At 35.0% G+C, this 15398-nt stretch overlaps 1 protein-coding gene across 2 annotated transcripts in view; it reads left to right on the top strand.

Annotated features, from left to right (window-relative positions):
- Positions 1-6735, top strand: part of ETNK1 (ethanolamine kinase 1) — a 67210-nt gene extending 60475 nt beyond the window's left edge. The window contains exons 7-9 of one of the 2 annotated variants that reach the window (XM_080810714.1): positions 602-675; positions 1010-1124; positions 6102-6735. In XM_080810714.1, coding sequence (XP_080666840.1) covers positions 602-675; positions 1010-1082 — 147 coding nt within the window. In that variant the 3' untranslated portion in view covers positions 1083-1124; positions 6102-6735. Of the gene's footprint in view, positions 1-601; positions 676-1009; positions 1125-2077; positions 2235-6101 lie in introns of those variants that run through there. The other variant, XM_080810715.1, reaches the window with a different exon arrangement.
- Positions 6736-15398: the final 8663 nt, after the last annotated feature.

The following is a 15398-nucleotide window of genomic DNA, read 5'->3' as shown; positions in this document are numbered from 1 at the left end:
GGATTTCCCTTTTTGTTTTTATTTTTATGTCAAAAAACAAAGTCTTTTGGTAATTATGTATTTTATAGAAAAGCCTGTTAGCAATTATTATCTATATCTATTGGGGCTTATGCTGAACTCTGTCTTCACAAAACAGTTACAGGAATTGGGCTCTGTGTTTTGTTTTGTTTTTTTTTTAAAGATTTTATTTATTTATTTGACAGACAGAGATCACAAGTAGGCAGAGAGAGAGGCAGAGAGAGAGGAGGAAGCAGGCTCCCTGCTGGGCAGGGAGCCCGTTGTGCGGCTCGATCCCAGGACCCTGGGATCACGACCCGAGCTGAAGACAGAGGCTTTAACCCACTGAGCCACCCAGGCGCCCCTGGGCTCTGTGTTTTAAGCAGTTATAATACAGTCTAACCTCTTTTGGTGTGGACAGAAGTGATCTGTAGCCATCTAGGTTACTGTACACTTCAGTATTACCTGTATTTTAAGTATTTTATGTAAAAAAAGCATCAAGACAGTATCCTGCATTGAGTTCATGAAAAAGGGAAACATTATTTGATAATTGTTTTATAGAGAAGTGTACTATAATTCTTGATTTTCCTTCTCTCCTTTTTAGGCTTCTCATTTCTTTTGGGGATTGTGGGCTTTGATTCAAGCCAAATACTCCACTATTGATTTTGATTTCCTTGGGTAAGTTTAATTGTGCTGTATGCATTACATTTGTCTCTACTTTTTTTTTTTTGGATGTACACATAGAACTCATAGAGTACACTATTATTCTCAGTCAAATGTTATAAGGGTTGCATACATTTAAATAATTGGTCTGCAAGGAAATCTGGTATAGTCTGTTAAATACTGTATTAGAAAAGTGTCCAGTAGATGGTGCAATAAACTAAAAATACGTCCTTTGAAAAATCCTAAAACTTAAAAAAAAAAGTCAGCTTAGAAGGGTGAGTGGAAAATGAAGGAAGGATTAAGTTTCTCATTTTTTTAATTAATTCTGTTGTTATTGTTTTCTCACTAGGTATGCAATTGTTCGTTTTAACCAGTACTTTAAAATGAAGCCTGAAGTTACTGCATTAAAAGTGCCTGAGTAAAGAAGAGATTTGATTATTCTCAAGTGGCTGAACAATGCTTGTGTATCTTTTCTTAAGAAATTTTGAAAAGCCAATGTTTGTTAAAATTCTGTTGTTTAATTTGGTTATCTTGCTTTACAAATTATGCCTCTAAACAACCAACCTATTTTTTAAATAGACTGAATGATGTCAAGAAGTATACCTACTGCTATCAGTATGTGGTGGATTAGAAGTTTGTTAAATCTGCAAAAAGGTATAAATATGTCAGTTTAATCCTTTCTTTGATAATTTAATCTATGTTATATGTGAATTATTTATTATAAATTTAACATAATTCTGTGATTGCTTTCATCTGTTTCATCTGTTGGTTGAGTGTAAGCAATGAAAATGTTCCAGAGAAAAATTTTTTTTAAGTTTTAATTTAGTAATTTTAATTTTAGCAAACAATCTAGGTGTTCATTGTAATCTTTTTATCTTGATACACTATAAGAAATATGAATCATTCACTCTTAAAATGCCAGATACTGATATAGATAACTTAGGGTGGTCATAGAAAAATATCTGTATATGAGGGTAATTACATTTACTGTCTACTTTTAGTGGTACATCTTTTTGAACTGAATATTGGAAAGTGTTTTTCGGGGGGGGAATATTATCTTAAAATTAAATTATCCTTTCATACATAGTCTGGCAACATAAATATTAATATTTACCTATAATCCTGGAATAGATATTTTATGTTACCAAAATCTGCATTAAATAATGTTTTCACATACTAAATACAGTCATTTAAGTTGCTAGTTTGTTCTTAAAATTTGATAATATCACTTTTTTTTTTTTACCAAAAATTTTACTTATTGAAATATTGTTTCTGTCTGTTTAGCTAGTAGAACAAATGCTAATTTTTGAAACAAAGATAGAATGGCTATCATATTTGGGAACAAGAAAATAGCATTTAGATAGATTGTTTTTTACCTTTCCAGATTCATTCCTTAACACTTTGTTTCATGTTTCAGTTTGGCTCCATGTCTTTAGAATGATAGCAAATGATTACGTGATATATGTAGCTTCAGAGAAATAAATTAAAAGCAGCTAAAAGAAATAACATATAGGACATTGATCTAATACAGTTAAAATCTAACAAAATGTGAATTAAACAGAAATATTCATAGTAGGAGGGCTTCTGTTTTAGTTTCTCTTGGTTTTGTTTGTATTTTTTTCTTTGGCAGTGAGAGGGTGGCAATTATTATATGGAAGGAAGTTAGATCTTTGCAATCAGTAGTCTTCAAGTTTTGAAGACTGCTGGTTTGTGGAGTTGAGCAGTCATGGTTAACTTAGAAAATTAGTCTGACAGGCTTTGCACTTTGGTCACATAAGTGCCCATGTACAAAGTTGACTTAATGAATCTGCATATTCAGAATATGCAACTACAAATATATCCTCTGAGAAGTCTTCTGGGGAGTTTGATGTATTATTCCAAATGATTTATATTCTCAGATAAGTGCTTTAAAATACTTGGATTATCTCAAGATGTTTAAAGCTAATAAAGTAAGTAGAAACACTTGAAGGCCATTTTAAATGGTAAATTCTAGTTACATAAATAGAATCTTAAAATCTGCTTGTGTCTATAACAGTGTTAGACTAAAATTTGTTTTCTACCTCCCCAATGTTAAAATGTTCACTTCAGTTTTTATAAACCATATTACTATAAGATCAGTAGAATTTTACCTAATTGACTAAATGAATGGAACCAATTAATTAATAGCTTTTTACATAATGTTAGAGTGAGCTTGAAGAATTGTTTTTGGTGGAATTTTCGTCTGCAATTGGAACATTTTCTTAGGACAATGAATAATATATTTAAAAAACCCTTGATATTTTTTTTTCTTTCTGACTTCTTAAAGTGCAACAATATATATGTTGGAGAACTATGGGAGGAGAGAAGATCAGTTTTCTACCTTATTCCATATTCTTCCAACTATCTTGAGTAGAGATTCACTGAGCCTTTGCTGGTAGACTGTGCATAGCTGCTAGCTGTGATACTCTTGTGTTTCAGAGATTCATATAGAACTGAATGTAAAGGGGAATAGAGGCTTTCACTTTAGCCCTGGGAGTATGCAGTGGAAGTTGGAAACAAAATGAGACATATAAGATATTTTCCCCACTCTATGGCTAGATTTTGGGTGTCATGATGCTACCACATCCTGTACAGGTCTTTGGTATCATGCTGCAGACTAATAAGTGGGTTCAAAATTGCTTTTCTTTTTATCCACCATTTAAAGGATTCTAAAGGAAAAATATCCCTCTAAAATTTGTCCTTTGGCTTGCTGAGATGTCTGTTGCCTTTTTATGTTACGCTAAGGAACTTGAATGCCTTACCTAATAACTCAGCTGGTAGTAAGTTCATTTTGTAAATATGAAAATGGTTGTTAGAGAAGTGGCATTCATGTGTACTCATTGTTGTTAGTCAATAGACCATAGTGGCCTGGATGCTTTAACAAGCAAAATTTCACATTTTTTCCTTTTGTTCCTTACGTACTTATATGATCTTACCTGACCAGTAATGTTTTTTTTCCCCTTCTTGACCCCATGCTACCACCCGATTTTCTGGAAATCAGAGAGATGTGGTAGTGAATCATACTGTTCACATGGTCATTTGAGATCAACATGAGCACAAAACTCAACTAGGTCTGCCTGGAATGTATATAAAACAGTGTAAATAAAGATTGTAAACTAGTGTGAATTGTATCTTGCATATGAGATTGTGTATTGTTTTGCATTCTCTTTTATAGATTTTTTTTTTTTTCTTTTTTTGGTAAGGAAATGATTCAGCTCTTTGGTTTTAGACTGGAAATAGCCAAAAGTTCTGGCTGCATAGTGGGATAACAAGGGGAACTGGAAAAATAGGGTTTATCAGTTTTTGTTAATATCAGTACTTATTTATTTAGCCTCTCAGTGCCTAATATGACTCTTCTTCATTCTTTAGTTGGCCATTAGTTTTTGTGAGATTAGATTCCTATAAGCAGTAAATTGATAAACTGCTAGAGCTACTTTTTTGAGTCATGATTCTAAGCTAAAGCAAATTAAAAATATAATGTGATGATTGCAGACTGAAGTATTATCCTTTCCTATTTTCAAGGTTATTAACCTTTTTCTACCAAAAAAACCCCAAAAAACCTTGAAATTTTGCATAACTGTGTGAATCAAAATCCCATATATATGAGATATGATAATAGCTCTTGGTTCATGATTATTTCATTTGGCTTCTCTAAATATAAAGTTGTTCATTAGGGGATTGTAAAAGACAAAAAAGATATAAGTCATGACTAATCTTTTAATGATTGCTATTTTCATCTTTGCTGAACTACAAATATTTGTTTCAGCTTATAAATATGTTACTAAGCTTCCAGATTTAAAGGAAAAAAGTTTCGCCAAGCACTCTCAATTAAAAAATTAAAAACCTTCACTTTAAAAATTACACAGATTTTTATTTTTTATATTATATGAAGATTTCTGTATCATTACACATAATAAGACTGTGAATACTATCAGTTTGATTTTCTGCTTTAAATTGCTTTTAATAAGCATTTTAGTTGGATTCCAAAGTGATACAGACTTAAGCTTCTAATATTAATCAGTCATTCAGTTGATAGACAAAGGTACCAATGCTTTATGCTAGGAAGAGAATTTTGTTATTGGCAGCAACTTAAAAGGCAAACACAAGTAATTATTATGCAAGAAGGAAATGAATTATAAATATGTGGTAAAGCAGCTTTTGCTTCATTTCAGAATTGATTTGCTCTGATTTTTCTTCTTAGTTTACTAGATTTTAGAATGTCCTTTGACTGGAAACTTAGCTACATATTAAGGCAATCTGTTTTGCTTTTATTTTCTTTAAAAAAAAAAAGATGTTAGTTATATCGAACCACCTTTTTTTTCCAGTTACATATCACTTGTGTGATTACAGTGTTATGTTTTGGGTTTGATGTCTTTGGACAGAAAAGCGTATCAGTTATTTTAAATGACTTTTTCCCTCATCTTTGAAGCTTAGTCTGTAACTGTGTTGATATAAAAGAAAATGCTTGGGTTTGCATTACTTGAACACTTGAAAACTGAAATCAGTAAGGTATCTTACATAATGAATTAGATTGTTCTGAACACAGTTTTTATACAAACAACTTTCATTTCTGGATCATAATTTGAAATAGAAGGTTTCAACTCTTTGAGCAAAAATAACAGGGTTATAGAAAAATATCCTTTTGTGTTTCAGGTATCCCCAATTCAACTTTTTTGTAGATTTCTGTCCTAAAATCTGCTTTCTCTTTTCTCCTGTACTTAATGTCTATAGATGTTATCAAACAACAGGTTAAAGTAAAATCTGTGTTCATTATGAATCTTTCAGCTTTTCTAGTTATGAAAAATTACTCTGTAAAATACTCTTAATCCCTAAATATAGGCATATTTTTGTTTACATCTTACCCATTAATGGTATAAATACCATTAATCATTTTACAAAACACAAGATGTTTATAAAAATTGAAAACATTACATGTTGTATTGCAACTAGTTAGTGAAGGGTAAGAAGAAGCTGGCTGATTTGAATTGTTTGATTAATTAAATTTCAAAGCTCTTTAATAAAGGAATTTTCAGAGATAGGTTGAGACCTGGTAGTATCCATGTAAACTAGCTTTTGTGACCTGGAGGAAACCGCCCCCCAAAACAGTGGAGGAGCCAAGAGGATTTACTTGGCATGGTTGTGGTGTGTTGCTACTTCAGTTTAGGTAGTGACACACTGAAATTTTTATTATCCAGTAATCTGAAGAAGTTTCCTGTTGTTTATGTGTGTTAAAACTAACTATAAATTGGTAGAATCCGCTAAGAGGAAACTTTAACTGTACTGTATTGAGGAATCTTTTTACAGCTAGGTGAAGTTTCCATGATATGAAGTATTTGACTTTTAAAATAATACTGTTATCATAAGAAATAAGACATGGCGTTATTCCATGTTCTCAAGTGATAATTTCCTTAATTGAGTTTCAGAAAAAAAAAAAAAAACCAAAATGAATAATTGTCACTGCGTTAGCTGTGTGTTGAATTGAAAAATTGTGACATAAAGCTTAAATTTGTGTTTATCAAATGTGAACCATAGTAGTATAATGCTGCTTTGTATATACTGTAAGTGCTACAAATAGTCTCAGCACTGAAAATGTATTGATACCTCTCAAATGAATACAAATTTTGATGTAGGTGTTTTGATATGCCTCAGAAAGTATCTGAGTGTCTGAGAACTTGTTAATCTGTTTGGTAATGGAGATACTTCCTGTTTTTCGTTGCATATTTCCATGTTTAAAATTTAATTTTTACATTTTTACTACTGTTAATTTAAGTGTAAAATTTGTTCTGTGGATAAAAATGGGGTTGCCAGTGAAGAAAATTAAAAACAGCCTCATTCATGTAACTGCTTAAGTAAAAATACATTTTTGCTGTATGTTCAGAAACTTTTAATGAAGTCGTTTGTATTTCTGTTTGAATATGAGTGATGTTTAGGCTTTATTTCTGTTTAATAAGGCCTTTTACCTTTGATTAAATGAAGGAATGTATCTTTTTGAAGAGATTTATATTCTGTAAATAAAAATTGGTTGTAACAATAAAGTTGGGTTCTAACTGCAGTGTACCATAAATCTTGTTGTTATTGTAACTTACTTTGTTGGTGGTTTTTCTTTTGGGGGGGGGCGGTGCAGAAAACAAGGCTTTTCAAAGTTAGTGTATAACTATGTATTTGAAGTGATCATTTAAATTTGTCTAATTCTCTGGTTTTATATAGTGTTAAAAACTTTTGAAAAAAGTTTGCTTTCAGAAACTTTGTTGAGAGTGTGGAATGTTATGTAACTTAGTAAACAAATTCTATTTACTTTTTCTTTTTTAATATTTTAAAATTTATTTAACAGAGAGCAGAAGTAGGTGGAGCAGTAGGCAAGAGGGAGAGGGAGAAGCAGGTTCCCCACTAGGAAGGAGCCCAATGCAGGACTTGATCCCAGGACCCTGGGATCACAACCAAAGCTGAAGGAAGCCACTTAACTGACTGAGCCACCCAGGCGTCCCAACGAATTCTATTTACTTAGTTTAAAAATTCATCATTCTTCCAACCACTATACTTTGAATCTTTACTGTGAATTAGGGCCAAAAACAGATAAATAAAGACACTCTCTGGGACTTAGCATCTTAGTCTATGCAGGGAGTATCCATCCAGTGTCTATTAAAGTTTAATTATCAGGTGATGTGAAAGATATGATCCCTACTGTCAGATATCATGAAAATCAGTTCTCCATAACAAAAATAGTCAGCTGCGTGTGTGTGTTTGTGTGATAAAATGTTTTCCAATTTGGGTTTATCTAGTGTTTTCTAGATAAATTTCTATTAGAATAAGGTTATGTATTGCCAGTCAAAATACTACAAAAGTGATGGGTCTTTTTGAGGATATCACATCTGAGGAACTCATTGTTGATGTTGATTTTGATCAGTTGGCCAAAGTATTATTCTGTGGCTTTACCTTGTAGTGTTTATTTTTTCCCTTATAGGGAAATAAGCAATCTGTGGAGAGAAACTTTAAGATTGTGTTAAGTATCTTGCTTGTTGTCTCAAACATCCCATTTCCCTCCGCTGACTTAGCAACACTTGATATTTGTCTAAACCAATCTTTATTATGATGGCTACAAAATACTTATTTTTCAGTTCTGTTACATGATACACATATTTCACCATTTTTTAAAAAAGATTTTATTTATTTGACAGATCACAAGTAGGGAGAGAGGCAGGCAGGTGGGGGGTGAGAAGCAGGCTCCCTGCTGAGCAGAGAGCCTGATGTGGGGCTCGATCCCAGGACCCTAAGATCATGACCTGAGCCAAAGGCAGAGTCTTAACCCACTGAGCCACCCAGGCATCCCCATATATCACCATTTTATTGTAAGGAATCCTCTGAATATCTATATGTCATCTACCATTCATGTGACAGTATTTTAAGTATAGACTCTTAGATTTATTTAGTGGATTATAATCTGTTACTATACATATGTACGTTGATGTTAAAATGTCTGAGATTTGGCCTGGGGGAGCCCCATCAGAACTAGCTCCTTCTGATGTACCAGAACATGTTTTGAGCACTTTCTTAATTTATAGTAAATCCTTCCAGAGCCATAGAATCAGCCATTTTTCCAAGGAACTTTTTTTTTTTAATGGTCTTTAGAAACTTAAATCTGGTAACTGGGTATGCTCATTAGTTCTGCGATATCACATCCTAGGCCCTTTTAGCTGGCAGAGCAAGGAAACACATTTATATGTAAATACTACATTTTATAAATTGTTAAGTACATACTGACACTTCAGTTTTTAATCCAATTTCAGAGTTCTCCCTTGCCTCCCATTTCGTATTTGTTCTCCCTTTTCTTTACTCTGATGATATATATTTTGTTAAGAATACTATAGAATTAATGTGCCCTTTTCATTCATTTTATCACATGAGGTATGAAATGTTAATATATTTCACTAGTGATTTTAACCGTAGTCATTGGATTAAAGTGGTGTCTGCCAAGTGTCTCCCCATTTTATTTTTTTAGGATTTTATTTATTAGTGTCCCTCTTTGTGAGCTTGAGCATAAGGGCGGAGAGGGGAGGGGAGGGGGCAGAGGGAGAGGAAGAAGCAGACTCCCTGCTGAGCAGGGAGCTGAATGGGGGCTCATCTCAGGCCTTCAGGATCATGACTTGAGCTAAAGGCAGGTGTTTAAATCAACTGAGCCACCGAGGTACCCCTCCCATTTTCTACTTCTAATTAATAAGCATCTTGTGGGAGGAGATACTCTGAAACTATGGGATTTTATGCTATTTTAGCATCCATCATCAGTTTTTGCCTGCAGCAGTTATTGTGATGTTTGCCTGTTGCTCATATGCTATTTCTCTCTTCTACTTTCAGTTTTAATTCTAAAATTGGAATTTCACTGTAGGAAGAGTTATTTTCCTCCAATTTGCTTATTTACTCAACTATATCAGAATACAAGGATACTTAATTCTATAGGCTGTAATACATTACAATCATTTTGTCACTCAATTTGTTCCAGTTTGGTAATTGAGTGAGAGCTCCTCCTTAGTTGGTTGCTGTAACCTTTCAATATGCTCATATCGTTTCTAGAGCATTTCCTTTTCTGGCAACATATGGGTTTCCAGGCTGGGCTTGTAACTTCTCTTCCCCAACCCTCAATTCAATTATTTCTTCAAGGAGCCCTGACTTTATAGAGAATGAGATTTAGAAACCAAGATCTGGGTGTCAGATGTGCTCATTGTTACTGGGGTGTTACTGCTTCTATATTCTGTCAGCTGACAGAATCAGGAAATTATATATATGTGATATATGTATATATATCTAAAATAACACACCCATGCATCTATATTTCTTTATCCATCTGCTTTTATGACTTTATTTTGAAATCACTTAAGATTTACAGAAAAGTCTCAAGAATAGTTCAGTGCACTGCCATATATCCTTATTCAAACTCCCTCAACATTTATCACTTTCTCTTTTATTTCTTTTTCTGAATTATTTGAGAGCAGTTTGCACACAATCTCATTTACCCCTGAATACTTGTATTTCATAAGAAGGTTGTCTTCTCACCTCCATTTTTTCCTGTGTATGTAGTATGTTTTTTTTTTTCCCCCTGGCTCTTTTTTTCCTTTCTTTCCTTTCTAACATTTCCGTTCTCTCTTTATTCCTTCATCCTTCCTTCAGTTTATTTATTTGAGATAAAATGAGAGCACAAGCAGAGGAGGAGCAGCAGGCAGAGAAAGAGGGAAAAGCAGATTCCCTGCTGATTCCCTGCTGAATGGAGAGCCTACATGGGGCTTGATCCCAGGACCCTGGGATCATGACCAGAGCCAAATGCAGACAGTTAACTGACTGAGCCACCCAATTGCCCCATTTCTGGCTCTTTTTTCAAGATTTTTTTTTCTTTTTAGTTGCTTTTCAGTGATTTGATTATGATGTATTTAAATGTGCATCCTTTGTATTATCCTGCTTAGGTTTTGACCTTTTTCAATCTGTAAATTTATCTTTTATCAAATTTGGGGGGAATTTCCACCATTTCTTCCAGTATATATTCTGACCCATTCTCTTTTGTGAGTCTCCAAAGACTGATATTGTTTGACAGAGGTCACTAATGTTCAGTTCATTTTATCCCCAATATCTATTTTCTTTTTCTCAGGTTTGGAATATTTCTGTTGGTCTGTCTTCATATTTCACTGATACTTTCTCCCATCTCATTTCCAAACTGCTATTATGCCTGCCCGGTGACTTTTTTCATTTTGGTGGTATTATTTTCTTTTTAAAAAAGATTTTATTTATTTCACAGAGAGGGAGACAGCGAGAGCAGGAGCACCAGCAGGGGGAGTGGGAGAGGGAGAAGCAGGGAGCTGAATGTGGGACTTGATCCCAGGACCCTGGGATCATGACCTGAGCCGAAGGCAGATGCTTAACGACTGAGCCACCCAGGCAACCCCTGCCCCCTTTGCTTTGGTATTATTTTCAAAAGTTCTGAACTCTCCATTTGATTATTTTTTAAGTTTCTGTGTCTTTCCCGAGATTTCCTATTTATCATGTGCAGAGTCATCTTTATGTCCCTGAGCATAGCTGTAAAGCGGCTTTAAAATCCTCATCCACTAATTTCAGCAACCAAGTCATTTCGGGGACTATCTGTTGATTAGGTTTCTTTTGAGTGTGGCTCATATTTTCTTTTTTTTTTTTTTAATTTTATTTTAATAAACATATAATGTATTTTTATCCCCAGGGGTGGCTCCTATTTTCTTGTTTCTTTGTATGTCTGGTGGTTTTGATTTGTATCCTGGACATTGTGATTGATTTGTAGAGACTCTTGATTCTATTATGATCTTCTGAAAAGTACTGATTTTCTTTGTTTGTTTTAGCAGGTAGTATAATTTGGCTGTACCCAAGCCTCAAACTCTGGTTCCTCTTTGGTAAGAGGCAGCTAAAATTTTCAGGGTTTAATTATTACTATTTTTTTTTTGGAGGAGGGGGGGCTTTAGCTCGGCTGCCTGGAGTATGCCCCAGACATGCATATTTCAGAGGTCAGTCAGAGATTTGGGCAGAGTAGATATATGCAGCTTTTACTGCCATTTCTCTCTGGGTCTTTTTGAAATTTTTCATACTTTTCCAGCTGTGAGTTTGTTTTGAACTCTGTCCTCTTGTTCTTCAAGTAAGACTACAGGTTTTCTGAGTTTTAGTGACACCACAAATCTCTGGCTTGTAGCTTGCCCTCAGGCATAATGCTAGTAAAATGGGAAACTCTGTAAGGGCCTACTTAGCCAGAGTGACTCCATCTCCGTTAAATAGCCATTTTGTTGTTTTGTGCAGTAAACTTAAACTGACCCTGCCCCCCGCCCCCAAGGAACTTACTTAGAAGCAAGCCTGGGAAACCAGTAAAATATGGTTGACCAGTCCCTGATAACAGAGCCCAAATACAAGGACGGGTCAGGTCAGGTGAAAATAACAGAGCCCAGAATGCAAGGATGAGTCAGGCCAGGTGGAGACGTCCAATCAGTAAAGCACACATACTGTTTCTGTAACCACCAAAGAATGTAAACCCCACCTTTTGGGCGCCAATTCTGACCAGAGTGATAGGCTAGTTCAAACAGCTGCTATAGGGTAAATTGTAATTGAACTGGTCACCTGTGTGTGACCTAACATGACTATGCAACTTTCTCTGTGTGTTACAATCTCATTGGCCAGGCTCAATCACATGGCCTTTGCTCTATAAAAGCTAGTCTGTGAGGCTGGGGGTCATCGCTCTCTCTGCAAGAGATGGCCTCGGCCGGTCGGTTTGATTCTCAATACTGGCGCGAAATAAAGCCTTGCTTGACCTTCGCTTTGTATCAGTCTCACTCCTTTGATCACGGACTCTAACAACTCCATCTCATTCTCTTTTTATCTAAATGTAAATTCTGCTCTAGTTTCTTCTTGCTATTGGTTGCTCTCTAGTGTTTTTAGGTAATTTCATATATTATATCTCAAGTTTATGATGATCTATGGGAACGCTGGTCCAATAGGAGTTACTCCTCCATTCAATGTAGAACCTTTTTATCTTAGCTTTTTCAATTGGGAATATAATTGACACTTTAAATTGGTATGGGTGTTAAATGTTCTGAAATTTTCTCTAAATACTTCCTTCAAGCAAATACTATATATTATAACTTGCAGTGCTTTAATTACTGTTTTTTAGGAATCGCATAATTTGCTCCTTGTTCAATAGAAAGTTGTTTAATTTCTAGGTTGGAAGGACCTAGATATTTGGTTTTGTTCTTAGTATCTTGATTTATTTCAAGTGTTTGTATTATTTCTACTTGATGGAAATTATTGATGTTTGACTTAATATGTGATCCAATTTTGAGAATGTCCCATGTATTTTTGAGAAGAAGGTATATTCTGTATCATCAGGGTGTGGTGTTACACACCCAAACACAGTCTATCCTCACTATTCATGGATTCCGTATTTATGAGTTTGCTTATTTGCCAAAATTTATTTGTAACCCCAAAGTTGGTTCTTGGGGCTCTTTTGTGGTCATTTATAGACATGTACATGTGCAGAGTGATGAAAAATTTTGAGTGTCTGACATGCACATTCCCAGCTGAGATTGAACAAGCTGACACTCTGCGTTCTTGTTTCAGCTCCCATACTGTAAACAAAATCCTTTTCACCATACATTTAGTGCCACGTAGTTCACATTTTTTTTGCTTTTTGCATAAGCGGGTGAGGCAGGGGCAGAGGGAAAAGCAGACTCCTGGCAGGGCCCAGGTTGGGACTGGATCCCAAGACCTGGAGATCATGACCTGAGCTGGAGTCAGATGCCCAGCAGACTGAGCCATCCAGGTGTCCCTTCCCTAAGTAGATTTACATAATGGGACCTTACTTAGTTTATTAAATGAATGAATCAAAGTCTTAGGAAATAATTCCAGTCAAGCAAAAAGTAAGACCATGTTTGGTATTGGAGAGAGATAAGTCCTGGAAATGACTGGCTGGAATAACTTTTCCTGATCTGACATGATACCTGAGAAGCTACCTCACAGGGGAAGCTGCACTGAACTATTTTTGGAAGTCAGAGATCCATTTTTTTTTTTTTTTAACCATATCATTTTGTACGATTTGGTTTTAGTTTATTTAGTTGAGCCAAAATTTACAGAAGTATGTTGGTATTTTGTTAACTGTCACTGATTTCTTAGAGGTGTCCAGAATATAGTGTTCTTAGAACCTAGTATGTTAGCAGCTTTTCAAGCCCCACCCAGAGGATAGTTTTTAAAAATCTATGTCTATAACTGAGATAAGCAGTATAAGATTTTTTTTCCTTTACATGAGTTCAGTCAAAATCTGTAATTGTTACTCTCATAATACTGTATAAATACTTTTATTCACAATAAAACCCAAGGCAAGCATCACTGACTTTATTATTTAAAGTGGCCATCATTAATAATTCATTATGCAAGGAACAACCTACTTTTCCTTAAGATTTGGCATTTGCATTGGATTACATCCTCTGTTCCTTACCCAGGACATCACGAAAGAGGAATCAGTCTAAAACACTACTCTTTGACATACCAGTTTTTTTTTTTTTTAAACTGTATTATTTTAATTAAACACAAGATCATGAAACAAACATCCTAGTTTCTACTGCAATTTCTCTAGTTGGTTTTCTCAACTATTTATATTATGAATCTTAATAGTTGAAAATTTATTTGGTCTCTTATAAAAACATGTATTAGTAATTAGTTGATAAAAGATTGCCATTTTAATCTCACATTTTAAGAATCTAACTCAAACTGTTCTCTTTTTTCCCAGTTTTGTAACACTTGGAAAGAATTTAAAATTTTATTGTGCTTCTAGCAGTTTTTTTTCACATGGAAGCAGAAGGCTGTGTAGGTGCCTTGTAAAAGGCTGTCTTAGTGACATCCCTAACAAGAACCCAAAGCAATCCTGTTAAAAAAGATTTCTGAGTTTTAGCTTTGCAATAGTCTAAGAAAAATAAACAAGAAAGAAAATGTAACTGCTTGACCACATTTGCCAGTGCGTGTTTCCTTCCTTGGTTAGAGGAGCAATTTTTTTTTTTTCTCTTATGTTAGCTGATACTGTGTTGACAAATCAGCTCAAATTATCTTTTGCAATGAAAAAACGAAAGCTAAGGGGGGTTGCTAATAGCACCAGACTTTGTAATGGTTGAGTGGAATTTAGTTTCTGCTTTTCTTTTTCCTTGTGAAAAAGAGTATCTCACTGGAGACATTCAAAAACTAGAGATAAGTGTTGGGTAGTGGAAAGACCCTATTCAGGTGACAGGAACTCCCAATGACGATTTGGGCTTTATGGGCTTCATTTTCTCATTACAATAACCAAAACACATTTGAAAAAGATGTCATAAAAATTGGGAGTCTTTCATATAGTTTTGTCACTTTGCCATATCACTTTTTTCCTTGTTGCATTCCCTACTTAAAATTCCTATTTCAGAAGGTAAGCAAGCAGACAATCCTACTGTATCAGAACACTGGCTACCACAGGGAGGTAACTTAGGAGCTCTCATGTCAAGTCCTTGATCTGTGAAATATCATGTAGGTTCTTTTTTGAATAGGGGCCATTTTTGCCTAGTTTTAGGATTGTTAGGCACTGAATGTGTTGCCCTAAAATTGATGTGTTGTAATTCTAACCCCCCAGTGTGGCTATATTTGGGAATGGAGCTTCTGAGGAAATAATTAAGGTTGAAGGAGCTCAGAAGGGTGGAACCCTGATTTGATAGGATTAGTGTCCTTACAAGAAGAGACACTAGAGAACTTACTTCCTCCCTCTCCCAAGTGCACAGGTGAGGAAACACCACTTGACCACACACCCTTTAAAATCCAAGAAGACAGTTCTTGGAAACTAAATCAAATGGCACCTTGATTATGGACTTCCAGCCTCTAGACTGAGAAAATAAGTGTCTATCGTTTAAGCCACCCAGTCTATGGTATTTTTGTTATGGCAGCCTTAGCCAACTAATACAGATGGTAGGAACATGGATCATCATAGAACTTTTCTAAGTAAGGGGAGGGGTGTGTATATGTGTGTGTTGGAGGTGGGGTTTAAGGGATGGAAGTATGTAAATATTAGCTGTTTTATGGGGTGCTTTCTTAGCCTTTCTTCTGAGGATACCAGTTTGTCACAGTTCCCAAAGCAAAGACTGTGCATTCTTTCATTAAGCCGTGTGTCTAGGGCTCAGAGCACTGTGGATATTTTCTTAGCCTCTCACTGCTATTTCTCT

Source organism: Martes martes (genome assembly GCF_963455335.1).
Source record: "Martes martes genome assembly, chromosome: 8".
Lineage (NCBI taxonomy): Eukaryota > Metazoa > Chordata > Mammalia > Carnivora > Mustelidae > Martes > Martes martes.
The sequence above is the reverse complement of the archived record's forward strand: the minus strand, read 5'-3'. Positions and strand labels throughout refer to the sequence as shown.